Source organism: Fusarium oxysporum, chromosome II (assembly GCF_013085055.1).
Source record: "Fusarium oxysporum Fo47 chromosome II, complete sequence".
Taxonomy (NCBI): Eukaryota; Fungi; Ascomycota; class Sordariomycetes; order Hypocreales; family Nectriaceae; genus Fusarium; species Fusarium oxysporum.
In genome coordinates this window covers 5,207,392-5,233,161 of record NC_072841.1, presented here as the reverse complement: position 1 = coordinate 5,233,161, position 25,770 = coordinate 5,207,392, and the positions used below count along the sequence as shown (strand labels likewise).

At 45.9% G+C, this 25,770-nt stretch overlaps 9 protein-coding genes across 9 annotated transcripts; 5 read left to right on the top strand and 4 right to left on the bottom strand.

Moving 5' to 3' along the window:
* Position 1: 1 nt before the first annotated feature.
* FOBCDRAFT_197795 (uncharacterized protein) lies at positions 2 to 592 on the bottom strand (the record flags this gene model as incomplete). The annotated part of the gene is made up of 1 exon (XM_054703533.1): positions 2 to 592. One exon carries the CDS (start codon positions 590 to 592, stop codon positions 2 to 4), a length of 591 nt encoding a protein of 196 aa, XP_054559508.1.
* Positions 593 to 4,528: 3,936 nt separating this feature from the next.
* Positions 4,529 to 5,318, bottom strand: FOBCDRAFT_197794 (uncharacterized protein; the record flags this gene model as incomplete). Its single annotated transcript, XM_059608888.1, has 2 exons — positions 4,529 to 4,957; positions 5,142 to 5,318. The coding sequence occupies 2 exons, from the start codon at positions 5,316 to 5,318 to the stop codon at positions 4,529 to 4,531; spliced, it is 606 nt and encodes a 201-aa protein (XP_059464284.1).
* Positions 5,319 to 5,699: 381 nt separating this feature from the next.
* FOBCDRAFT_216434 (uncharacterized protein) lies at positions 5,700 to 8,130 on the bottom strand. Its single transcript, XM_031174955.3, has 3 exons — positions 7,953 to 8,130; positions 7,086 to 7,902; positions 5,700 to 7,014 (listed from the first exon to the last, which is right to left on the bottom strand). The coding sequence occupies exons 1-3, from the start codon at positions 8,005 to 8,007 to the stop codon at positions 5,775 to 5,777; spliced, it is 2,112 nt and encodes a 703-aa protein (XP_031051740.2). The 5' UTR covers positions 8,008 to 8,130; the 3' UTR covers positions 5,700 to 5,774.
* Positions 8,131 to 8,426: 296 nt separating this feature from the next.
* Positions 8,427 to 9,344, top strand: FOBCDRAFT_257798 (uncharacterized protein; the record flags this gene model as incomplete). The annotated part of the gene is made up of 1 exon (XM_031174954.2): positions 8,427 to 9,344. The coding sequence occupies one exon, from the start codon at positions 8,427 to 8,429 to the stop codon at positions 9,342 to 9,344; it is 918 nt and encodes a 305-aa protein (XP_031051739.2).
* A 1,359-nt stretch (positions 9,345 to 10,703) lies between these two features.
* On the top strand, positions 10,704 to 12,009 carry FOBCDRAFT_216431 (GPR1/FUN34/yaaH family-domain-containing protein). Its single transcript, XM_059609446.1, has 3 exons — positions 10,704 to 11,111; positions 11,171 to 11,327; positions 11,384 to 12,009. The coding sequence occupies exons 1-3, from the start codon at positions 10,798 to 10,800 to the stop codon at positions 11,624 to 11,626; spliced, it is 714 nt and encodes a 237-aa protein (XP_059464283.1). The 5' UTR covers positions 10,704 to 10,797; the 3' UTR covers positions 11,627 to 12,009.
* Positions 12,010 to 12,930: 921 nt separating this feature from the next.
* FOBCDRAFT_270175 (Alpha/Beta hydrolase protein) lies at positions 12,931 to 13,845 on the top strand (the record flags this gene model as incomplete). The annotated part of the gene is made up of 1 exon (XM_031174951.2): positions 12,931 to 13,845. The coding sequence occupies one exon, from the start codon at positions 12,931 to 12,933 to the stop codon at positions 13,843 to 13,845; it is 915 nt and encodes a 304-aa protein (XP_031051736.2).
* Positions 13,846 to 14,203: 358 nt separating this feature from the next.
* Positions 14,204 to 16,634, bottom strand: FOBCDRAFT_316358 (fungal-specific transcription factor domain-containing protein). Its single transcript, XM_031174950.3, has 6 exons — positions 16,532 to 16,634; positions 16,240 to 16,473; positions 16,074 to 16,170; positions 15,609 to 16,016; positions 15,467 to 15,557; positions 14,204 to 15,419 (listed from the first exon to the last, which is right to left on the bottom strand). Exons 1-6 carry the CDS (start codon positions 16,619 to 16,621, stop codon positions 14,246 to 14,248), a joined length of 2,094 nt encoding a protein of 697 aa, XP_031051735.3. The 5' UTR covers positions 16,622 to 16,634; the 3' UTR covers positions 14,204 to 14,245.
* Positions 16,635 to 19,981: 3,347 nt separating this feature from the next.
* On the top strand, positions 19,982 to 21,604 carry FOBCDRAFT_257795 (major facilitator superfamily domain-containing protein; the record flags this gene model as incomplete). The annotated part of the gene is made up of 4 exons (XM_031174949.3): positions 19,982 to 20,368; positions 20,431 to 20,523; positions 20,583 to 21,452; positions 21,561 to 21,604. Exons 1-4 carry the CDS (start codon positions 20,065 to 20,067, stop codon positions 21,602 to 21,604), a joined length of 1,311 nt encoding a protein of 436 aa, XP_031051734.3. The 5' UTR covers positions 19,982 to 20,064.
* A 1,225-nt stretch (positions 21,605 to 22,829) lies between these two features.
* FOBCDRAFT_270172 (uncharacterized protein) lies at positions 22,830 to 23,900 on the top strand (the record flags this gene model as incomplete). The annotated part of the gene is made up of 1 exon (XM_031174948.2): positions 22,830 to 23,900. The coding sequence occupies one exon, from the start codon at positions 22,830 to 22,832 to the stop codon at positions 23,898 to 23,900; it is 1,071 nt and encodes a 356-aa protein (XP_031051733.2).
* Positions 23,901 to 25,770: the final 1,870 nt, after the last annotated feature.

Below are 25,770 nucleotides of genomic sequence, written 5' to 3'. Positions count from 1 at the left end.
ATTAAACTGCTTTAAAAAAATATATCTTATTGGAGCGTGATCCGTAGAAGGCAGCCACAGCCTCTTTACCCAGTATCGCTGCATCATCCAGCGCAACAGACGCAAAATCGTTCAAAAGGTTCCAGTTGATATTCACTTTGGCTGCCAAGACCCAATCTGCAGCAGGCGCAAGCGGCGACGTGGAATGGCCACCGTCAGTCGCCACAGAAACAAAGCCTTTCGTCGCAGGAAGCACCAGGCCAGCAATCTGGCCGGTGGCCCAGCCGCTGCCTCCGGTTCCAAGAAGACGTACATTCCAGTCAACCGAGACAGACAGATGGACAAAAGTGTTGATGGTGTCGTTCCAGCCTAGGTGGGTGTATTGGACGGTGGCATTGCACACTTGGACAGAGATTGGCGTTTCTATAGGCCAAAAGTTGGCCATAGTCTTGGGGGCTGTCACATTAGCCATGCTTGCGCTGATTGGCCGGATATGAGTGCTGTGTAGCGCAATGCTAGAGAAGGTGTCATGGACGCATGGCAAGGCAGATCCGGCTACGATGGGCGAGTGGGCGTTGGCGAACAATAACATGGCAGAAAGCGTGTTCAACATGATGTTTTACAGTCAGGACGTCGAGATGAGAAATTCAAATGTTTTATTATATTACGGGTAGTGTTTGCTTTCCTGACTTGGGACGTAGGGTCTAGAGAAGCAACATAGGGAAAAGGCATGGCCAAGACATGATCGCTAATCGTAATGCTTACCGAGCGAAATAAAGCTCCAGGTCTAACCATAGACTCATGTGAAATGATTCTCTAGAAGGGCCAGGGGCAAGAACGATTGGGGCGGTAAATTCCTCGGCAGTTCCGTCGGTGTATTTAGATAGTTTGAACATGGATAAGAATCCCCATTGTCTCTACTCTCTATGCAGCTTCTCATTGTCTTCAACTTCCATTTACGACAAATCTCGGGCAAATACTAGTTATACAAATATATAACACAACTAGGAACGTACTCATAATACATTTCCACTCGTTTGGCTTATTTCAATCGTCTATGTAGATAAGTGGCTAGTAGCCTGACAGTGTGTATCGATTATTGATAACCCTTCGTGACAGGTGCTTTTAACATAATCAGTGTTTCATCCAATCTTTTCGGTGCCAACCCAGTCTGACTTCTTATTACATAAGGTTTTATGCACAATTCATAGCACCGAGGTTGTCCCCACGCACCCCATCTCTGACACCCTAATTGGCATCATGTTTGGCATATATGCTATGGCAATCAACCAAGCTACTGCCGTAAGTATCGCGATTGCCTTTACCGCACAATGATCGAAACCCATCGAATTGTAGACACGGCTAGTAGTGACATTGTCAAGCCATTTCCGCTAAAATATGAAAAGAACAAGGAATTAGAAAGGGAGGGACGCGCCGGGGGGGCGCGGGGCGTGTGCGGACGTCCTTCCCAAGATTGGTCTACTCCTGCTGATAAATCGATCACTCGAGACACCGGGACTGATATCATCCGAATCATTTAGGCAGTTTCAATACAACCATGTCTCTGAAACTGTTTAATTACTGGTGTAAATTAGGGCTACGGCCACGAAAGCGGCTTTATCTGCGGCATTTTCTGCGGCGAATTTATAAGGAATGCCGCAATCTGCGGCAACGATTCATGCAATGCCGTAGTTTGAGGCAAAGATCGCTTTTGCGCAAGGTTTTTATAGATTAGCTAAACTTTATTTCTTTTGCGAGCGATCTCGGTCCCTTTATGCATCGGCGTCAAGAGTCGCTCCGAGTGGTCAATCCTTGAAGGAACAGTACAGAAGTTAGCTTATCTCTTTGACCGGCACAAGACTGCAACGAGGTCGCGACAGGGGTCTAGAGCCAATTAAAATTAGCGCAACTCAAGGTACATCACCACACACCTAATTTTGCATGTGATAGAAGTACCAGCAGCTCGCTGAGTTACAAATAGCTACCTCACATACTTTACAGCCGTACCGGGTCTGTGACCGCCGCTGATTTCCTGATATCGGCTGTAGATAACCTCCTTTTTTGCTTCGTTTTTTGAAGGGTCGAGGCTGCCCTTGCCGGAAGCCTTTGCAAGCTAGGCAGTCGGAATTTTTGCCTCTATAGATATGATTGATATCTCTTTGTAGGTGAATTTGCCGTGCTTCAAGATCCTCGCTGTCTTCTTCCTTCCCTGTACGGCATCTCTTCCTTATGCCGCTATCGGTGCCGTACTTGTTGAAAATGGCGTTATAAATAGCCTCTTTCCAATCTCGAAGCGTGCTATAGGGCTTCCAATGAGGCTGCCGGGTCTTCTTCTGTAAAATGAAGCTATTCGCAAGTGCAACATCAAGGAGGAAAGACTAAAGCAATGCCTGCCAAGGACCGCGCCGGAAACGATGCTGATATGAGGTATAGGATCTTATCTGATCACCGCGATCCACGTGATTCATTTCATCGTTATACTGAGCGGCAACAGAAGGAATAGGGATTATCCTAGCCTGATCTCCGTTGAAGACCTCCTTTAGGCGTTATGCCTCTGCCTTTATGCCTCTTTTGGCAGGTAACTTCCTCTTTTTTGGTATGCGGTTAAGAGGGGCTTCGCCGTGCACAGTTATAAGGAAGAGGACCACAGAGCTATCCTTCCAAGCGACTTGAAGGACCTAGAGGGAAGGGAAAGAGACAGATTAGTAAGGGAAATATAGGTAAATTTGTCTATACCTGTTTATCCTTTGTCGGGATCAAATACACCTTATTATATACTAAAGGCATACCATCAGGCTTCTTCCCGGTCTCTTTTATCTGCTTCATCACGGTGGTGATACCGCAATTAGGGCGTGCTGTGCCTGTGGCCCCGTGACCAAGCTGCCGAAGGAGGCGGAAGAGCTGCGGTGAGGAGAAGAGGTTATCTGTGAAGACGTGATATATCGCTGTTATCAGCCTTTTCAGTAGGTGAACTACGACGCTCTGTATATTGCTAAGAGGGATCTCGGTCCGTAGCTTTCCCTTCTTGCCGTACGGCGTCGGCGCCTCTAGCTTGACTATTATAGCCGTAACTGGTGATGCCTTTACATACCAAAGCCACTGCAGAAAGTAGCCCTGTTGCACAATAACCCAGATTTTAAACCCCATCGGCGTAGGCTTTCCTTTGACGAGCGTTGTCTCTTTTGATCTGCCTGTAAACGGCACCATGCACTCATCTACAGTCAGATTAGTCCCTGGAAGATAGAGCTCAATAGACACCCTTTATATATACTCAGACCACTCTTCAGCCGCTTGGAAGGTCTTTGGAAGATCCTTCTCATCGCTCACATCGAGATTGGTGTGATTAAAAGTGCGGAAATACCGTGTAATCAGCTCGAACTTCTGTAACGGCATAAACTTCATAAATGGATAAAAGGGGCGCTGATCTCCTAGGCTAGGGGCCTTCCAATGGTCCTCAAGGGATATTTCCCTATGAATTCCTAGGTAAATAAGGATACCAAGCCATACATATGCCTGTGCGGTGGAGATGCCTTCCCAAGCGTTCAAGCGCGAGTGGTCGGAAAGGGGGGTATTCCAGCTGTCAATAACGCCGTTAAGAGCGCAAAAAAAAGCCCAGTCTTCGGTATATCCGACCCATGACTATACAAGGGAAATAGGTACAAAAAGCTGGAATAGTTCAAGTGGTTGCTAGGGCAGAGGGTTGATCTGAAAATCACGATCTTCTATATTGAAAGGTTGAAAATGATCACCGCGGCCCTCTTCGGGCGGAAGGTTAGGTGGCTCAGTGGGATCATTAGCAGCTGCGGCAAAAGGCCGGCTATCAAAGCTATGATCATCTATATAATCTTGTATCTCTTGAGAGCTCATCGTTTTAATTGAGACTTATTATGGTCAATTTATATGAGGATTTTAATGATTTTGGTGGTGTTGAAAGAAGAAGCTGTCTGACGGGAACTCTATGTACCCCGCAGGTACCTGCAAAAAAGCGGGGTAAGATACCTTTTGCAGTCTTGTGCCGGTCAAAGAGATAGACAGTATCTGGGTATTTAAGTGGAGACACTGCATCGTGCTGAAAGAGAAGGCCACCGACTTAACCTAATCGCTGTGGCTCTCGAGCGTCGCCAGGCATGGATCCCAATCCTCTGCCATAGCTGGTTTTGTTGTAATCCAATTTAGCCCTTGTCCTTCGAAAATCTTTCTCGTTATGCTCCGCCTAGGACTAAAGATAAGCGCCGATGCATATACCTGAAGAGGCGCGTTCCTTATCGCCCACCCGTGTGATAAGATGAACCGGCGTGCATCTCGAGTGAGGTCAAATAAGTGGGACTTATTGGACTCTTTCTAATAGCGACACTAATTAGCGCCTCGGTGCCATACGATGATTGTCCTGATTACCAACCCGTTATGAAGAAGAAACCGATGTGCATCGAGTGTCAGTGAAAGTAGGCTAGACTCGCCGGGCACTGTCTGCAGTCCGGTAGAGATGTTCAATATTGTTGAGGTGCGAGACTTACCTTCATGAGTCTTTCCAGGCTTCCTATTGTGTGTACTATATCGAACATCGTCCCAGACAGACTTGAAGCTTCAATCCAATAGAGCAGGTAACCTTCAAGAAATCTGTGAACTGGGCCGCTATCTCGGAGGTCGCCCTGACTCTGAGAGTACTTGTTGGGGGCCTCGCAGAGATGGTCGATCCAAAAGACGCAAGAGTACGAACGGATGTCAGCGGATCTGGGCTTGGAATATCGAGTTTGTCAATGGAGAATCCGGGATAGCGCAGGCCGTAGATGTTCCGCTTGAGTGTTTTTGACGTGGCTTCTATCGACCGCAGGAATATGTTGCGATGGCCCTGGGCGCGACCCGACGGGAAGACTATAGTGGCTGCCTCCTGCGAGGTCAGGAATTTTTTGTGATCGACGCCTGGGTGATCAGACGACAAGATTGAGGCTCCCTTGCCATTTAAGTAGTCTTTAGCCGACTAGTGAACAATGTAGACTTGGTCATCTCGCATGGTGAGGAATGACCCCCACATCCTGATGATTGTCTGCATTCTTTCGGAGTGGTCTGAAATATCCTTCGGCAATCCGGATAGCACGCTCAGCTCAAGTAAGTGAATTGGACGATATGCAAGGGTAGCCGCCGAAAGCACGAGCCGACAATACTCTGGATGTCTCCTCTTCAGCTGTTGAATCTGCTTCATTGTTCGAGCATGCAGCTCTTCCAAGCCCATCTCGTACATCGACGACTTTACTTTTGAGAATGGCTTCCAGCCCAAAGTTGGCAAGGTTGAGGTTGCTATAAACTCCAACACTCGGCTCGTACCGGTCACATATCCGCATATGGTACCAGAAACAAAAATGGGTTTGGCTGATTGATGTATTGCCCGATCGTGGGGTCGTTGGCGAGGTATGGGGTCTTCTGAACAGGAAGAAAGTAAGCCCCGTCCTGAGACGACATCTTCAATATCTTAGTTGATTAACACCAACAATCAAAGTTCATTCGACTATTAATAACTTGAGAGGAGTTCTAGGCTTGAGAATTAATTTGGATTTATTAGGATAGGGTGAGTTTTCATCTTTCGTTGCAGTTAGTTAAGACTTCGTTCACGGATTCAATGAGCTGGGATTTGGGCCGCAAACAGCTTGCGTGCGAATTACATTGATTCAATTAATTCCAAGATAGCTAAGGTGCCGATTAATATCGCCACCTAGCTTGACCACGCGCTAGGTCTGTATTACGGGCAAGTTGCTCCTTGCAAGTATAGCCAGTGCCTACGCCTGATCAAATCAGAAGTTCTAATACATATTCTGCCACATCGCAGGTTGGCCAAATCCGTCACTCCAAATCGCGTCGTCAAAGAGGCTCTCGCTTGGATCCTCGACTGACCATAACAATTGATCCCACTGAAACTCTGGTACTATGGGAACAGTCATGGCAGAGTTCTGAAGGCAAGCTGCTGCATCCAGCTGAGGATTGTAGGCGGTAGGCACAAACTGCTCCTTGGGGTTCCAGCCCGCAACCTGCAGTACTTGGTTCGATGATGCCTGCCTTTGCGTGTTGAGATTCTGTGACGTTTGCGTATTGCGACGAACTCGAATTCTGCCTATGAGTGGCACGTTGGCTGTCATTTCATTTACGGAATTGCCTCCATTCTCGTCCTGCTTGAAAAGATCACAGAGACATCGAATTGTGTGAGCGCCACGATGCGCAAAATCCGACCCCGGACCCTCAGCCGACTTCTCTTCCATGAGCTGGAGAACTTCGGCCACTACACCCTCTATGCCAGATTTGTCAATCTGAAAGATTTGGAAATCCGGCAACGGAGAGCTGTGGGACATGAGTAGTAGCAGCACCACGGCTGTAAATGCCTGGAGATCGAGCACGTTGAGACTGAAGAACCCAGAAGGTAGTTTCCGGCGAATGAACTGATACCTGTGAGCGACAGCTTTACAGGCGTCAATGCAGGCGAAGCGGCTGTATCCGTACTCCTGGCTTCTTTCCTGTCGGAGAACGGTCGGAAGATGCGCTTTCATGAGTATACAATAGTGGACAAATTGAACTATGTGATCTGGTTTGAGATCGTCGTCCATGTCAATGGCCCACCAAGACTTGGGTGCTTCGCCAGCCAACGCCCTTGCTTGACGGGCAACTTCCAATGCAGCTGTGTATGACTTTGACTTCGAATCTTGCCCCCCGCTGATATCGTCGTGACCAAAAACTTCAGGGGTGATATCCATAAGCCGACTGATATATATAGAAGGTTGAACGACGCCATCTACCATGATAGGAAAGGGTGCCGTGTTCGAAAAGCGTCTTGTGTAAGGAGGGAGATTGACAAACATGCCTACCATGCGGTCGATAGTGCACATGAGCTCCCATACCTGTGCCTTTCTTGCAGTGTCCTCGTTTACAACCCCATTGAACTTCTTTTGCCGAGCTGATTGCGCCGCCTTTGGTAAGCCCATCAGCTCACCAAGTGCGATGAAATGCCGCAGCTTCAACCAGGCCCCATGAAGGTCTCCGCGGCCCATTAGTCTGATTCCTGTTAGATATAATAGGTACGAGGATATTGATAGTCCTCAGAGAGCTCGGTGGCCCTAACTTACAGACGGACAAAATGTAAGCCCAGTCCGAGGCCAGCAATGGTACCGACTAGCCAGTCGTGGCTGAGAACCAGACTTTCAACGGCCTCCGATACGGCTCGCGAGAAGTTCAACCGTTTTCGAGAGCTAAGGGGCGATGGCCCTGTGTCGTTACTTTGTTGGGGGATTTGCTGAGCCGTAATAGCCACTGTCAAAAGCCAAGAAGCAAGGTCAACAACGTCGACATCTGGCTGGCACATCTCATCGTATCTTCCAAGCAATGCGTGATGCGAGTTGGGCGAGGCCGGCTGCGGTAGTAGCGAAGCTAACATGTGCATCCAGTCGTAAGTGATTACCAACATTTCTGCGGTTTCGTCCTTAGCTGGAATCAATCGTTGTAGCGCCGGTCGCACACGCTCGCATAATGTAGCAGAGGCTTTCTTCCGTCGCTCCAGAGCTCGTTCATGTTGCTGATTTCTGTCGAAGCTGAGGATGTCGTTGTGGAAAAGCGAGCGCAGGTGAGAGGATTCCTCCGCGATGAGGCCCTCGGAGTCGGTGGATTCGGCATCGGAACCGTCGCTAACAGGCGATCGATCGATTTCCTGCTCTAATTGAAGAGAAGGATCGCCCCCGAGTTTGACTTGAATATCGTTAATGGTCTTGGTTAGTCGCTCAACGTGGGATTCGAGCTGTGTGATCCGGTATCGTGAGGGTAGGTGCCGCGCCTGTCGTGTGCGGGAACTCGATATTTGAGCGAGGCACGAGGTATTCCGCTCGACACATTGTCGGCAGGTCGGCGAATCCTCGGGGATTCGGACACAGCGGACTTTTCGTCTCCTGCCTGCGTGGAAATTAGGCCCCAGGGTTGCTCGAGGTACAGAAGAAACATACACTCTCTGCAACTCTTAGTGCCTTTCCGGACTGACGGGCTCTGCTGTGCAAGCATGAGGCCCGGGTGAGATTTGGCGAAAAACGGCCGAGACAGGCCTGGATACGACGTTAAGAACGTTTAAAAGAGGCACTAACTACGGTGCTAGGTATCAGAGTCGAGATTCCAGGGAGTAATGTGTAGTGATGTAAGGGTGAGAAGGCAAAGATAATGCGGACGACCGGACGAAATTCTAAGCCGCGGAGGCCGGGCCAGATGAGCGTCCGATTGCGCTTTCCTGTTTTAGGGGATAGTCGCCAAGTGGCTAACCAGTTTTGGTTTGGATGAACATCGCGATCCACGATCGGCCATCTCCGTACTTTATTGAATCGAATTACATAAATCATCCAACAAGACGACATTACTGGAACCAAGAATCAGCAGTTCTCATCTGTCCACATTGATTTCTGATACCCTACATTACTTGGCTCTCCAGCATGCTCTCATCACTGGAAAAACGTGCCAGTTTGCACCCACCGAATACAGCTGGCTTCGGCGGTGTCCCCAACAACGAAATCGACACCTCTATTTGCGCCGTCTTCATCATCCTCTATATATGTTTTGCCGCCACCAACATGACAATCTTCCAGAAGAATCGGCGACGCAACCACAAATTCATACTATCCGGCGTCCTGTTTGGCTTCTCCATGGCACGAGTTACAACGCTCGTCCTGCGCATTGCCTGGGCGAATCGACAGCACAATGCTCGTCTGGCCATCGCAGCAAATATCTTGGTGAATGCCGGTATCCTGCTCATCTACATTCTAAACATGGTCCTCTCCCAACGCGTCCTCCGCGCCAAGCAACCACTGGTCGGATGGCACCCGATTCCACGCGTCGGCACTAGGATTTCATATGCTCTGATCCCTGGAGCATTGATCATGTCCATTGTGTCGGTAGTGGTGCAGCTATACTCAGAGAACCAATCAGTCCGCTCTTCCTGTCGTGATGTCCAGCTCGCGTCCTTAACATACCTCTTGGTCTTTACCTGCTTACCCATCATCCATATTCTCACTGCAATATCCTTGCCCCGGCGCCAGGATGAAGAGAGTTTTGGGGAGGGGAGCATGAGGGCCAAAGTATTGATAGTGACACTATCATCCTGCATATGTATCTTGTCCGCAGGCTTCAAAGCGGGTGCCAACTGGAGTCACCCGCGACAGCTCTCCAACCCGGCCTGGTACCATTCCAAAGCGTGCTTTTACATTCTCAACTTTATGCTCGAGATCCTCATTCTATGTCTTTTAACCTTCAGTCGCATTGATAAGCGCTTCTACATTCCCAACGGGTCTACCAAGCATGGCGATTATAGCCGCACAAAGTTGGAAGGATCTGATAGCATGCTCATGAAATAGCTGGGCTCGACATGCTTCATGCATAATGCGCTATAGTAGCTCTCTTATTTATAATGTTTAGCTATAAGTCATTAAAGAAGTTAAATAAACTTAGTTTAAGCATATTTAGTATAAGTAGTATAAAACCATCTTCCTTAGTCTTGGTTAATATGCCAGAGTGTGATAGTTGGTTCCTAACTGATGCGGGCAAATCTAACCGTTGCCATAAACAGGGCGTTGTCCCAGATCTGGGGCGGGCATGCGATCCCAAAAGTGGGCTCGTGCAGGCACCTCAACCCAAGCTCAGCCCACCCCAACATCAACTCAGGCCTCCTCAGCCCGAGCTCAGCACCAACTCAGCTTAGAGCGGCAGGAGCTCAGCTCTAGAAACGGAAATGGATTTTGGTATACTTGAGTTTCGTCTCCGAGTAATTTAGTATTCACTACTAAGATAAAGCGCAATGCCACTGCAGGACTACTACTCAATATGAACTCGGTTGCTCAGGAGGCAGATAGGTAGGCCATGCATAGCCACTCCTTTACCGCAAATCTGAGATATCCATAAATAGGGATGCAGGTAAGCCTCTCTTATTACCCATGAAGAAACATGACGTAGATATATTAGTTATGACCTTGCCAAAAAAAAAAAAAAAAAAAAAAAAAAATAAGTAACACGGATAGGCAATTAGTTGTGTTAATCCTCATTCTAATTTTATCTCCTTAATCTATATTTCTAATAACCCAATTACCTGCCATGGATAGATTTTAAATCACAACTTTAGGGTATTCTAGCTATTTAACGATGTTAATGCATCGGCGAGCGGCGGGCTGCGGCGCTTTTGGCTGGATTTTGCCGGGTACTACGGGCTGCACTTCCTCAACTAGTTAGCTCAGATTCGTAGGGTGTCCAAAACGAATAGACAGCTACACCGTAGAAGGAAGCCCAATTCAAGGAATAAATCTAGACCATGCAAGCGTTAAGAGTATACAGGGCAGAATTTCTTAAAGGTTAGTAAATAAAACCTTTAATTGATAGACTTGCTTTGTTTTTGAGATCAAAACTTCGACTCTCCGCAAGTCACACCATCTATGTTCGCGTTACGTACTAAGAAAGCTACATTAGCTACAATATCGTTTTGCCTAGCGGGGACTTTCTATAGATATGCATGCTCTTGGCGATGGCGATATGCTTGGCAATCCGATTAGGCTCAGAAACACAAATAGTGAGCAGATTACAGTTAATTTCGAACCTCGCCCTTGCCTTCTATTGGCCTAGACATCAAAAACTAAGACGTAAATTTTTTTCTTTACTCCGGAGACCCACTGCATCCACTGCCTCCACTGAAAAGAGAAACAAGCTTCGGCGAGATCCCCTTTCTTCTTGCCTTAACTTTTATCTTTACTGCGATCTCTGAATCTCTTTTTATTTCTTTGCGACAAAATCTTAGTCTCGTTGTCTGAGAAAACACGAAAAATGTCGCCCGCACGAACCGAAGTGGACCGATCGAGTGGAGACAAAGAGGCAGCTTTCTGGTCCGCACAAGAGGATGGCTCTGAGACAAAGCCTTATGGCGCAGCCACAGCCCAACAAGAAGCTGCTCGACAAAAGGATGTTGAATTTCGCCAGAAATTTGGTGATGCTGGTCCCCTTGGTCTCTCTGGATTTGCCTTCGCGACGTTTTTAACAGCCTTGGTCAATCTCAATGTTCACGGCGTGACTGTTCCCAATATTGTCATTGGACCAGCTCTGGCTTATGGAGGCCTCGCTCAATTACTTTCTGGCATGTGGTGAGTGGTTGTTCATTTAATACAGCATGTTTACAGGTGGATTCTCATGCTTTGATTAGGGATATCGCCAATGGCAATACAGTCAGCGCCACTATTGCCTGCTCGTATGGCTGTTTCTGGATCTCTTTTGCCATTAGTCTGATCCCCAGCTTCCACGTCAGGGATGCTTACCCCAGTCTTGCCGACTACAACCATGCCAACGGACTATTTCTTATGGTAGGTCACTGCTTCATTTACCTACCCCAGAGCAATCCAAAACTCACATTCTGTAGGGATTTTTCATCTTCTCAGTGGCTATAACTCTGTGTTCTATGAAGTCGAATGTCTTTTCTCTGACGCTTTGCCTTCTTGTCAATTGCACCTGGCTCTTCCTTGGGGTGGCTAACCTCTGCACTGAAGAGTCGGGAGCTCCTAACAACGTGCTCCTCAAGTGCGGCGGTGTGACTGGCTTGTTGGTTTCATTCACGGCGTGGTATCTTATGTATGAAGGTCTGGCAAACAGACAGAACAGGTAAGTCTACGGATGGGTATGTGAGAATTGCACTGACAGGTCGGGTTAGCTTTGTTCTGCCACCGAATCCTGATCTTCCATGGAATCTAAGCCGAAGATCGTAGAAGGGGTCAATGGTTCTGATATAAAATAACTATTAAATTTCAGATTAGCGAACATATTTGACACTGTACTGGAAATGGCTGTTAGGATATGTTTTACACATAGAAGACATAAATCCTACTTCTCAGCCACTGGGGCTCTTAAGTATGACTAATCTATAACAGCTTTACATCCTAGAGCCACATGCCTCCATCACGTCGTTACAGTTTCACATTCATCAGGTGGCAAATTACCATGAGCCTGAAATAAGTAGAAAATAATAGATTTAATACTAGTCGAAAAGACTGTAATCAAAGTAGAGGCAACTCTGAAGCGTATATAGAATATGCCAAACGGTAACTCAATATGCGTGGAATGAGTCGAAGAAGGCTTCATGAGCTGAGGTTGGAATATAATTGTAGGTGCTTCTCAGCCGCAGCCGCACTCTCCGCAGCCGTTCATCTTCTTAGCGCAATACGGCTGGTTGTTATTATACGACCATTTACAATCTTGCCGCCTTCTACACTGGGTCTATCTTCCATTTCCTGATTCATACTCAAGCCAATACCACGGCTTTCTCTCAGCAAATAGTTTGACGGACCACCGCAGTTCCTCCAGCACCAGCCATCGGTGCATCCGTAGTCGTAATCGAGATCATGGCCTCTGCCTTTGCCCAGCGGGCACACAACTTGGTTGGGGTCCTGACGAGAGACCCTCCAGGCTCGTATCCCCATTTAAAGATTACCAAGCGTACCAATCGGTTGAGTACCATCATTTATTTTAAAATATATCGCAGCAGCAGTGTAACTTGTGACAAATCCGAGATTCGGCGGACTTTTGGCATCTTTTCGGCCCTTGGAATCCATTTTTGACTAATACAGCCAAGGACGCAGACGCCACTTATAACGAATGCCGCAGAGACTAGTTATGTCAATCCAATCGCAAACCAGAAAGTCTAACTACTTTACAGAATTTTCGGGCGGTGTTGCTTATCTCGGCACTTGCCGAAAGCGGTCATTATGATATCATACTTTAAGTGCTTAGCGTTGTTCTCCATCCCGATCACTCAGGTAGATACCGACAAGAGTCGGCCGAAAACGCCTCTTAGAAGAGAATAAAAGGGATACTACTAACCAGTGTAAAGTAATCCTGTAACTCTATAAAATCTCAACTATACAGTGCAACAGACTCTATACAAGCAATTTTGTGTTCTAATTCTTTTTGAAGATGTCGTCGACCGAAGCTATAAACAAATTCGTCGAGGGCTACGCCCAGCTCTTCAAAACTGGGCAGCGCTCCCCTATTCTCCGCCGCCCGGACGAGTACGGTATGAAATTCGAGGACATCTTCTTTCCGTCTCTCGATGGAACCGTTATACAAGGATGGTTCATCCCTGCATTAAATTCACAGAAGCTCATTATCGCCAACCGCCCAATGACTTGCAACCGATATGGTTTTCCTGGCCACCTGGAGGGATATGGTGGTTTTGGCGGTTTTGAGGTCAACTTTCTTCCTGACTATAAGAACTTACATGATGCCGGTTACAACATCATTTGTTACGACCTTCGCAACCATGGCATTAGTGCTAGTGGTTCCGGCGGCTTGTGCGGCGCTTTGGGATATTATGAAGCCCGCGATGTTGTTGGGTCTATAAAATATGCCCTGTCTCGCCCCGAAACAAAAAACAACAGTATTGGTCTTCTCAGCCGCTGCTTGGGCGGAAACGCCACCATCCACGCAATGACACACTTCCCAGAGTACTTCAAGACCATCAAGGCCATGATTCTTCTCCAAGCTGTCTCTGGGCACGCCTTTGTTGAGAAGGGAGCTATCAACTCCGGCCTCGATAAGGAGGCCACTGTCGCCGTATTTGATAAGCGCATCCATGAACTTACCGGCTTCTGGTTGGCGGAACTGACTCCGCTGCCTTTGGCCAAGAATGTAACAGTTCCGACCCTTTTCGCTCAGGTTCGCAGAGATACTTTGATCGATACCTCTGATAGCCAACAAATCTTCGATGCACTTGGAAGTAAAGAAAAGAAAATGGTCTGGATTGAGGATACTGACAGGCGCTTTGATGGTTATAATTATTTTGCAAAGGAGCCAGTTGAGATGCTTAACTGGTTTAAGCTGTATATCTAGTCGCTGTTTAATCTTTACTAGGGTCCAATTATAAGTAATAAATACCTTGGTGCAAGGATCGACGCTTTACTATTTAGTTTTATGCTATTGTACTATTTAAAAAGCTGCATTAGGCTTACAGGTATCTTTCAGCTGTTATTTTATTAATAAAAATAGTAAAGAAAGAAATCATATAAATATAACATACATCCTCTGCATGATGCGACAAACCCTGCTATAGTTTCTAACCTACTTACGTTGCCGAAGCCCTTCAACCCTTTCAAGGTTCACAGTTCTAAATGCCTATTGGCCTTCAGTTATCCTGGCATATCTCAGGTTCGCATCAAGCCAAATTTAGCACACGAATTATATTACTATGCGTATTTTAACCACTACTTGAACCTGCATTCTTCACCAAATATCATGGGTTTGAGTGGTCGATAAGGCCTAAATCCAGATCTTGCCATCTCCATAATTCGGCCAGATTTCCAAGTTCCTCCTCAGATATAGATGCAAACATAGCTTGCTCTACACTCCCATCATCAAGGTTCGATAAAGACTGAATGTTCTTACTCATACTGGACTGGACCATGGGTGGTTGACCGACTATAGATGCCTCATGAACTGAATGTGTGCTATGAGAGGGGTGGTAGGGTTGAGAGCCATGATTCGGTTGAGCTAGTGGATCAGGTCCAAGACCGGCATTTGATAGTCGAGCCATTGAGGCTGTATACTCTTCAGTGTGAGAGCCAACAGCAGGGCTTTGGTTGTAGCAGGTGGGGATGGTGCTTGGTGCGGCACATATATCCGGAAGCAGCGATGTCGATTTAGAAACAGTGTATTTCAGACACTTGCGTGGTGGTTCAGTGACTTTTGGATTCATAGAGACCTTCCCCCGAACCTTGAGGCGTAGTCGATGGAGGATTTTGTAGTAAAGTTGAAAGTTTGGAGCAATCGTCCTTAAATGCTTAATCATGTCCACAGCCATGTCAAATGAGTCGAGCATTTCTTGACGCTTGGGGACTGAGCCATCTTCGTCGTGGACTAGAATGCTCGAGTATAAAGCAGATGTGTCAAAAATAGAAAATATGACGAAGTGGAACTTAGCATCACGAGGCCAAACGTGGTTGAAGAATCCGCGAAGAACAGCCATCAATTTCAAAGCGTAGTCGATGCCGTCTGTTCTTATTTGGAACTCAATTTTGGATGCGGTTTTCGTATCGATGGATGTGGCTAAACGAACACGCAATGGATCCAGAATCATGGAATACCCCACAGTGTGAATGTAATAGCGGTGGAGCGGAATCCATGGGCAAAGAGTGTCCTGGCTATAATCCGGGTTATCGAGGTCAAATATCGGTGGAAACTTCATCATCCAGTCTTCCAACATTTTCTGATACTCTTGAATGTCGACAGACTCAACAACATTTCTGGTAGGCCCAAACCGGTTAAAAAGCTTTCGAATAAGCTCAGACTGTAATTTCAGGTGTAGCAGTGGCGATAGAGTGGTGCCTTCGAGGGTCAGCTCAGGCAGACCGACTTTGCAACAGGTTCGATCTATCATCAGAGGTCTCGAAAGCAGTGCAGACATTTGCCTATTACTTGTCAGATATGCTGGCTATATAACCAATAGAGTACTCACCAATCCCATGTGTCAAGCACACACCAAACTCGTCGGTACATTTCGCGTTCGAAGTCAGAGATGCCGAGCATGGATGCTTCTTGATGGATGCCTGCGAAAATACATTAGAGCTGTCAGGTGGTGGCGTGAATTTGAACCCTACCAATTTCCTGGGCTTCCCGAATAGCGGCGGATAAGCTATACCAACACTCCATGAACCGGGCTTCCGACTTGTACCAATAACATGAGTGTAGCAAGTATTGCACACTATGTAAATGACTCCTTCCAGGTGGAATGATGCTGTAAAGCTCGCGAGAAACTCGGTGGTACCGTTCGGTGAGTGCTTGCGTCTTCTCACCCAGTTCATGCTCAAGCTTTCCTTGTAACTCGGTACTTAGATATTGAGCGGAGCACGCACAAATGACAGTGAGAAGACATGTCCATTGTAACTTAATGGGGTCTCCTGAGATTCGATCGGTCCACCAGTCCCGGTAATCATCCAGGAAGGACGAGGGGTAGATGATGTAATAGTGAAAGTTGACGTTGTCGAGAAAGTTTTTGACAAGGGAGTCTGAACGTGAGATTTAAAAGCCGTCAGGTGATATTTGGGCAGTCTCCAGAAACTTACCCATGAATGATCGGGTAGGAAGTACATCGAGAACGTGTCGTAATTGTGGGCATGAATTAGGATCGATGCGAAGTTGACTCGGCGGAATCCTCTCTTTCTGATTTAGTATTAGTCGCTCTCTTTTTTCCTTTCTTTTTCTCTCTAAAAAAGGAATGCTTTAGCATACCTTCGCTTGAATACAAATCCTGGAGAAAAAGGATTCTGAACCATAACCCAAAACTTGAAGCACTTGCGCCTCATCCATTTCATCACCAGACTCGTCTTCCATCGTTTCCTTGCGAATTCCAGTATCAATCGGGCGCTTCTTTTGACCTGGACTCTGGCGTTCAAGGGACCTGAACTGACATTTGTTCGCTACATTCCGTTTTTGGCAGTTATTACAGGGCCAATTACGGTCGCACTGGTGTTGAAATTAGCCACGCGACCAATTGATAGAGGCTGGACTGTTAGGTACTTGCCTTTTGCTTACGGCGCGCACACTCTGTACAGGCAGTGCGGCCGGAATTGGCTTTTCCTGTAACAACATCTTCGTTTACACTTGAAGTCATGCCCAATAATGACGTGATGATTGGTTGTGACTAAGGTCGTAAGATTGGGGAATGTATAGGAGACAGTGGGGTGAGATTGAAATAGTAGTGAGTTTAGTTTCACGTTTTAGTTATCTAGATAGCAATGCATAGTTAACGAGGTCCGGCGAATAGCCGGAGCATGCCGAATTAACATTAACCCGCAGTGTTTATATCAGGTAATGTTTATTAAATAGCAAATATTGCCGGTTTTCTCTCTTTAACTATAATTTATATTTATATAATTAAATTAATAATAATAATACATATACTTTAATACTACTTTCTTACTATTTATATATAATATAAGGCATAGCACGGTTTACTAACTATTACTTTGCAGATTTGCTTGCTATTTAATATATATATGTAATTAAATTAGATATTATTGCTATAATTTATAAAAGACAAAATATCTACTTATGATAACTACTATAAAAACCACGCTGCCCCCATGTTGCAAACAATAACAATCTCGGGCACAAGCTCAGGGTAGCCTCGGAAATAGCTGGCGCAACGGTAAAGCAAGTATTATTAATATATTTCGACTAAGTGGTGGCAGGAAAACACTGCGTATAACATTAGCAATTATTTCAGTATATGCGGCAAGGCCCTGGCCACATCCGGAATTGTGCTCCCTTGTTCAGCAAGCCGTAGTGAGAGATGGGCCGAATTTTCAAGGTTGTGATCATCGAGCTTGGCGATTCCACCGGTATCAATACGGCAATTGGAAATTTTATCAGCCAGACGGTACTAAATCTGTTACAAAACTACATCCGAGTGCCAATCACATTCATAAATATAGGCGATATAATCGAAACTTACTTCAAGCAGGTAAATTAAATGAGTACCGCGGATGATGTAGACGCTAAAAACAATTGTAGATAAACTGAATTCTCAAGCTATCATTAAGTTCTGTATGGTGATTATAAGCTTTCAGCCACGTATCTCAACTGCAAATAACCCTTCTAGCTCACTATTTAGACATTATACCGCCTCAAGCTATTAAAAACCTAGCACTGATACTGTCGCCTTCTTCCAACCAAATGATTTAATTCTAGGCGTTGCTTGTCGGTTAAAAGACATTGATATTGCTGACCCTCGGCGAACAGACGCGCCATATATTACACCTAAAAGTGTAGGCCACGACGGGCGAGAGTTATGCTCCGTGATTCTGCACAACATTCATAAAGTTTCGCGATTTCAAGCAAGCTCCTCCAGCTCAGTTGTTTCTCTTTTGGCACTGACGCGAGTGTTAACACTTTCATTAAAGTCGATACCGCCGAAAGTCTGGCTAACTTCTTCCAGAGTCCTACCATCGGTCGCGGGGAAAAGGAAATAGATGAGGGTAAGCGATACGCACAGGGTTACTTGGTAGAACGCTCTGCAAATCTGGCAATATAGCCTCGCCAGGCTGCTGCTTGGCCTAAGTCTTAAGCATAATAATAATACAATATGACTTGCTATGCCATAGAACAATAAAACTTCAGGCAATTAGATATACAGACTAAAAGATAATACCATAGGGAATAGAACTATCATAGGCCAGCCATCGTATCTATAGTACGATAGGACTTGTTTCCATGTTGCACAACGATACTCAGTTAATACATTCGCCAAGCACGCAACCAGCGATCACATTGTCACTCCATCCCAGACCAAAGTGGCATTTTGGGCCATTGGTCTAGGTTACCGACGATCAGGTCATTTTACCCCAGGTAGGGTACCCTCGGTTTCTGGAGCGGTTCCATTATTGCGCATGGGGTAGAGGAGTAGATCACGCGGTGCCATTCGAACAGGTACACAGCACCTCATTACACGTTCAAACGGGACAGGACACACAATCGGGGTAAAGCTTGCCGAGGTCACAATTCGACGATGGTGGATGTCGGCAGAGTCGAAAACTAAAGTCATAATTACCAACATTAACCATTCAGCGGGTAAATTTAGAGAGGGGCTGGTTTTAGTTATCCACTGCTGATGAGTCATGGAAAGAGATGGTTGAATATATATGGTCTCGCTATGCGCGCTAAACGGAACGTCACTCCCCCACCAAATGACTGGATCCCCTTAACCAGACGTTGAAGGCATTTGTCCTTAGTGAGGATTACTATGTCAGTACTATCGATGCCCTCGCTAAGAACAGTAACGTCAAAATCCACAATCGCTGCTTCATAGCGCTTCTGCCTTATGGGGCTATTGACTTCCTCGACTAGGCCTCTAGAACTTCGATTAATTCTGAAAGGGCACCGGTCAGCTAATTTCCTCCTAGAATGGTGTCGAAGTGGCAGCTCTCGTCTCTGAGGTTACTAGTAGTGGTAATTTATATATAGATCGCTTTGAGGAGATGATAATTGTTGTCGATAACTTGTGGGATAACGATACTTTCCCATGTCATGAGGATTGGTATCGAAACATAGTACTGAATGCGACAGGGAAAGAGTTTGAAAACGAGTGCCGCACCTGGTACAATGACCATGTTGATCACATTGAGAAGGACCCAAAGCGCCGCGAGCATCGTACCTTGTCGATTATAAGGTTATCTTCTAACACGCTCTGCACTATGTTGGTCAGTAGGTTGAAGAGGCAGTTGCTTCCCCGTTGTCGATAAGGCATCATGTTTCAAAAAGTTAAATAGGAGTTCCAGGTTCGGCTTCTAAGCGTCGTAGTATCCATCCTACTGTGCAGCTCGAAGCTAATGACAAGGAATACGTACCAAGAACCAGGTTCCTACTTTGCAGGTATTCGAGTTAGTACACACCGAGAAGCAAACAAGACGAACCAGTTGATGGAGGTAATTAACATTGACCGTGTAAGAATCAATGCTTAATAAGTGTCCTTAGTTCCTGGCGTTTGACTTTCGGAAAGCCGTTAATAACTAACCTGTCTGCTGTCTGGTAACCTGGAGAACTAAGACTGTAAATAAGGGAAATGACTGTTTCATGATAAATAAGGAAAGCTATTATTTTACATAATAAATTCAGACCTTGCTCTGCTTTAAGCATCCGTCTTGCCATTCTCTCCGTATGACGAACTCCTCCAAACTCATGCAGATCAATCGAATGGTGTGGGGCACAGCACTCGGAAACACGTCTGCCGGGTCGAATGTCAAATAGCTAAATGCACTAAGTGCTACCTGGCGCCCTCCTTTTACATTCATCAAAACTCTTTCAAACAACCTGATCCACTAATGAATCCACCCTTTTTAAAAGGAACCAGTATTCGTATTCGGACTCTCTTGGTAGGGTTTCTGCACTAAATAGTATCTCTTATCCTAACTTAGGAAACCTCAAGTACTTAACTTACTTACTTTCCCATCAATTCTCAGCAGTACATCAAGCTTGATCATATCGCCCACCCGCGGGACGCAAAAGCTCAAGCAGTCAGCCTCATATTTTACAAGAAAACCCCGTTTAAAGTACGCGATGGCAAATTTAAGCATCAACAACCATCCACTTGGAGAGTTGGCAAATATCCGTCCAAGAACGTCGAACTCATCGACAAGGGTTGATGAGGATGACGTAGTATACCCTGAAGGAGGGCTGGAGGCATGGCTAGTTGTTATAGGAGCCTGGTTCGCTATGATTCCATCGATGGGCTTACTCAATACTCTCGCCGTGCTCCAGGCTTGGGTGCTTGAGAACGAGCTGCCTCACCTACCCGAATCAACGGTAGGGTGGATCTTTGGGTGCTATGGTTTTTTTCTCTACTTCTGTGGTGCTCAAGTTGGTAAGTTCTTCATTCTTCAAACAATCTGTTAACTAATCGCTCATTGTCACGACACATGACAGGCCCAATCTTCGATACCCACGATATCAAGCTGCTTATCATCCCGGGATCTTTTGGTATGGTTCTCTCGATGGTGTTTGTGAGCTTCTCGACAGGTAAGATGCGCATACACTCAACTGACACTGCTCTCTTGCTAATCTACTGCTGTTGTAAGAGTTCTATCAGTTTCTGCTTTCGTTCGGTGTCCTAGGTGGTATATCGGCATCCCTCCTTTTCAATCCCAGTCTTGCAGCAATCGGGCACTGGTTTTGCAAGCGACGTGCCTTTGCCACTGGACTCGCATGTACTGCAGGAGGGATTGGAGGAATAGTATTCCCTCTCGTCATTCTATACCTCGCGCCCAAGATCGGCTTCACTTGGGCCATTCGGGTTATAGCTCTCATCAACATGGGAGCTGGAGTTCTGGCATGTTGTCTTCTCCGAAAGCGGTTACCCTCAAACAAGAAAGCAGGAGCATCCATCGACCTCAAAGCTCTAGCAGATGTCAAATTCGCGAGCACTACGGTCGCAGTGTTTCTTATCGAGTTTGCGGTCTTTATTCCATACTCATACATTTCCGCCTATGCCATGCATTACGGCTTTAACTCTCAGAAAGCCTATCTTCTCAACACCCTGCTCAACGTCGGTGCAGTTCCCGGTCGGGCGTTGCCTGGATACGTCGCAGATAGATTTGGCACTTTCAACACGATGTGTATTACTTCGTTTGTATGCGCTGCACTTATTCTGACACTCTGGCTAAAAGCCGCTGGAGAGGAAGCGAGAACGACTTCTTTCACTCTGCTTTATGGTTTCTGGTCTGGGGCAGCTATAAGCCTTACGCCTGTCTGTATAAGTCAGGTTTCCATGATTGAAGATATTGGAAAAAGAACCGGAACCGCATTTTTTATCGCCAGCTTTGGTGCTTTGACCGGTATCCCCATTGCTGGTGCGATCCTCGAGGCAGGCGATAATTCATATAGGGGACTAATTGTCTTTGCGGGGATCTTATATATATCTGCCTTTGCTACATTTGTCCTTGCTCGAGGTATAGCAGGAGGATGGCGCTGGGCGAAGCTATTTTAGTCGATGGCGAGTAGACGATTTAATCCATACATTTGATAGTAGGCATTGACATAAATACTATCATTTCCAGGTCAAATATTCACAGCTAGGCTGGATATAAACGATGTTAATTAATTATATTGGCTAAAGTCAATGCGCAGTTTTTGGCATAGGCTATTTTAAAAATATATTAGAAAGTTTTAGTAATCTATAAATAAGGGCTTTTAAGCCTTTTTCCGATGTACTTTAAAATGATTTATAATAACTGCCTGCGAGTATATAGTTACTAAAGACCTTAGATATGCCTAAAGGACTATTATAAGATATCTCTTAAATAGGAGTTATAACTCTTTTTAATTTAACATAGCTCTTAAATATAAAGGACTTAGGACAGCTTAGTGAAAGCTGACCGTCCATACCTAGCAGACTGTCCTTAATGTATTTTCTTTGCTGTGTCTTCAAACCGACCTATATATAATTTAAATAATTCTTTATGCCTACTAATAAACTTATTACTCTTTAACTTATATTTTAATATCAATTACATTATACTATTTATTATAATTAGGTTTCTTTTTCTTTTCCTTCTTTCCTAATTATGCTTTCTAGGCCAATATCTAAATTATATAAGATATTTACTCTAAATAGGAGATATACCCTTTGCCCAAAAGAGAAGTAAGCTGAAAGTCATTTGAGCTATCGATCTTAAGATGAACTTGGAACCTGTTCTCCGTCCCCCTAACTTGAGACATATTCAATATAGTGCAGTAGTGACTCTTCACTTTAACTCAATCAGGATCTCGATACATAATTCATTAGTCACCGACTTGTGTCCATTCATCCAGGGATATGCGTCTGTGAAATTATAACTTATTACATAATTACCAGGCACCTGCCAATCTCCTGGATGGGAACCCTCGAAGCAGAAGCGGTTCTCGTTCCTACTGGTATCAGGTAGTGTCACAAGACTAGAGAAAACGCGGAATAGACCCAAAGCTAAGACTGTAGTCACCACCCTGCAAATTATTCTAATCAGCATCCTTAACCCTATTCTAGGAGGCAGCGGTCCTTGTTCTCCGGAGTTAATACGATGAGTATGTGGGTATATCTCATTCACGCCGCTGATTAAGCACCTTCAGGAATGAAATTAATTTAGCAACTGTTAAGAACAACAGCAACGACGACGACGACGACGACGACGATGACGACGACAGCAACTGCTTGCAAGGCCCGATTTCCAGGGAGAGCTACTTAAGAGTTGCATAACCCGCAGTGAGTAAGAACAGGAAAGCCAAACGCTCAAAACATCTCAGTTCTTAACATATTATCCTATTTTCAACTCCTAAAAATAAACGAAATCATGCGTCCTTCAGCGCCCGCCCTCCTATTTGCTGTTTTTAGCCTCTTCAACGTTTCTGCAACAGCCTCGGCCTGCAAGTCTAACGAATGGATCAACCTTGCCCCAATCCCAACTGCACGTCAGGAACACGGCACTGTCGCCATAAGCAATGAGACAATTGCCATCTTGGGCGGCATTGTTGTCGTAGGCAGCGGCACGGAGATGACCGATTTGCTGCAGTTTTATGACATCCCTTCGGACACGTGGAGCACCAAGTCCGCTGTCCCTCGTAAAGTCAATCACCCAAACGTTGCTGTCGTGGGCAATAAGCTGTACTTGCTTGGCGGGTTGGTTGATGGCCCAGCTGTTGCGGGCGTATCCATGAACTGGGTAGCTTCTGCATCCTCTTATGTTTACGATGTCACTGCAGATACCTGGAGCGACCTGGCCCCAATGCCCAATGGCACGGAGAAGGGAAGCTCCATTGTTGGTGTCTACAACGAGATGATCTATCTCGCTGGCGGTATGACTGTGCTTCAGGATACCTATCAAGACGCTGTCAATACTGTCGTATCTTTCAACACGACTTCAGGCCAATGGCAAAGGGTTGTGGCGAATGCAGCCGAGCTGCCAGAGAGCCGCCAACACGGTACAGGCGCTGTGATCGGCGACACCTTTTACGTCGTGGGTGGCAGATGGTTTGGTCAGATGAACACCCGTGACACGGTCTTTGAACTTGATCTGACCAACCAGGAAACTGGATGGAAGTCTAGTGCAGCTCACATGCCAGTTTCCCGAGGTGGTATCTACGGTGCCGCGGTTGGAGACAAGTTCTACGCCTTTGGTGGGGAAGGAAACCCAGACACTTCTACCGGCGTGTTCAACCAGTCCGAGGCTTTTGATACGGAGTCACAGCAGTGGACCGAACTAAATCCCATGGCGGTCCCTCGTCACGGAACCCAGGCAGCTTCCGTTGGGGGCCTCGTTTACATTCCCGGGGGTGGGCTTCAGCAAGATGGCAAGGCGGTTTCCATGAATGGGTCTATGAGCTATATGCAGCTGTCATCCCATTTTGATGCTTACTGTGTTTGAACTTAGTCTAGGAGGTGGGGTACACTTGTGTTTAAATGCTATAACTACACATGGGAAAAACACGTCTTTCTGGAGGTACCTAACATCAGAATGGCTAGCGTTTCAACACAGCGTTCACTACATACACCTCAACAAGCACATCTCTCTAACGTAAATTAGTCTGTTTATGTAGATGTTCCTTCTATATAGATTAATTAATTTATTTCATTAATCGAGTAAAACCAGAGATTACACATCCAAACCCTGCTCTAAGTTCTGTATGGTGAACATAAGCTCTCAGCTACAGGCCTTAACTGCAATTGACATACGTAGCTCATGATTTAGGTATTCCTCAAGGTTCATAATTCTAAGGCGACCCAGTCCGTGGGACGGTGTAGAAGAAGGCGTACACCAACATAATTGTCCGTAAAAGCCACCTTGTGGATTGGCAAGCAGCGGTAGGCCATTGGTTTCCTTGTGATCACTCCGTCCATACCGTCCAATTACCATCACGATTAGACAGAACCTCTCCAAGTGACTCCGATGACAACGTCAGTTTGAGGTTGGTCCCAATTTCTAATTAGACAACCTGGTAAAGGGATTCTTCGGTCTTCAAGGTGCTTGGCAGCGGCCGCGCGTAATCTCCAGAATCGAGCCCCCAATAAATACCATTTATAGATATGTGCATCTACTGCGGAATATTGCGGAGGCTGCAAGGTAATATTTTCAGGGGCAAGCTGATGTGTTTGTGATCCTCCGCCCAAGCGTTCAAGCAATGGAACTTTGGTTTTCAGTCAAGTAAGGCGAGGCCAATTAGAAGACAGAGAATAGTGTGGAGCAATGGGCGATCATCGTAAATGCAGATACGAAAATAGACAGGTTTCCGAGGCCTCATCAGCGCCTGAAATGAGTAGCCGCTGACTCAGCGGTTCCGGCAGTTGAACGGAGGCTAAGTGTCTTGACGGGTGGAGAGTGGGCCAAAAGACTAACATCAACAGCGCCAGCCAAATATACGGCTCATGAGAGCTGGGCTGTGCGAGTCATGGTAGAGATTTGATTGCGTAATAAAATCTAGCCCAACTCGCAGCCCTGAGTATCTAGAGATAGACGTAATCCAGGCACAAACAAGCAAGGGCGGATGCCTCAACTGGATGGGATCGCGCCGAGATGTGTAGTAAGCTCGGCCAGCCTTTTTCAGTTTGGAATCCACAAAATCCAATTCCACTTATTGGAGAGTCCGCACGGCATTTTCATGGTATGTACTCAGATATATTATATTTTTCCGGACGCGTCCTCCATGATTACCTGAGTGAATCTCTGTCTTATGTGTAGCTTCAATGCATTAACATTACAATTTACAATTTCAATTCTCTTTAGTCCTTGCGACTGAGTTATAGGGAAAAGGGACGGGCCGTAGTGTAGACAAAGTCTATAACTATCTAACAACCAAGAGACTGTAAAGTCCGGCCTTTATCGCCGGCGCTTAAAAGTTCGTATGAAAAGGAGTCCTAAGAACACCATTGGGTGAAAGGTGAAAAGCGCCGCTGACTTATTGATGTCTCGGAATACATACAGCATCAAAGCTTACGAACATTGTCAAATCCATGCAACGGCTAATTATTGCCGGTACTGAAGCGAACACGAAGAAGACATTTTCAAATCCACTTTGAACCTCCTGAATAGGCGTTGAGCTGACTTGATAACGAACTTCAGCTTCTCGGATGGAATTGAGATGGCTAGGCCGTTCTGCGGATATCCGCAGGTATATAAATAACATCCAGTTCCTGAATATGTCTGAAGATCAAAAACCTCAAGCTCTCAAGGCAACCATCCCAGTTACATTCTCTCGATTATTCCTCGGTTATCTTCCCTTTCATTCAGGAAGCCGAAT

Bases quoted from the DNA above. Each gene is read 5' to 3' on its own strand.
- FOBCDRAFT_216431 (XM_059609446.1), top strand. From the start codon at position 10,798: ATGTCGCCCGCACGAACCGAAGTGGACCGATCGAGTGGAGACAAAGAG. The intron at 11,112-11,170 runs GTGAGTGGTTGT...TGCTTTGATTAG, and splicing joins CAATTACTTTCTGGCATGTG to GGATATCGCCAATGGCAATA. The intron at 11,328-11,383 runs GTAGGTCACTGC...CACATTCTGTAG, and splicing joins CCAACGGACTATTTCTTATG to GGATTTTTCATCTTCTCAGT.
- FOBCDRAFT_316358 (XM_031174950.3), bottom strand. From the start codon at position 16,621: ATGACTTCAAGTGTAAACGAAGATGTTGTTACAGGAAAAGCCAATTCC. The intron at 16,474-16,531 runs GCAAGTACCTAA...TTTCAACACCAG, and splicing joins GTGCGCGCCGTAAGCAAAAG to TGCGACCGTAATTGGCCCTG. The intron at 15,420-15,466 runs GTGAGTACTCTA...GACAAGTAATAG, and splicing joins GTGCTTGACACATGGGATTG to GCAAATGTCTGCACTGCTTT.
- FOBCDRAFT_216434 (XM_031174955.3), bottom strand. From the start codon at position 8,007: ATGCTTGCACAGCAGAGCCCGTCAGTCCGGAAAGGCACTAAGAGTTGC. The intron at 7,903-7,952 runs GTATGTTTCTTC...ATTTCCACGCAG, and splicing joins CACTAAGAGTTGCAGAGAGT to GCAGGAGACGAAAAGTCCGC. The intron at 7,015-7,085 runs GTAAGTTAGGGC...AACAGGAATCAG, and splicing joins GGCTTACATTTTGTCCGTCT to ACTAATGGGCCGCGGAGACC.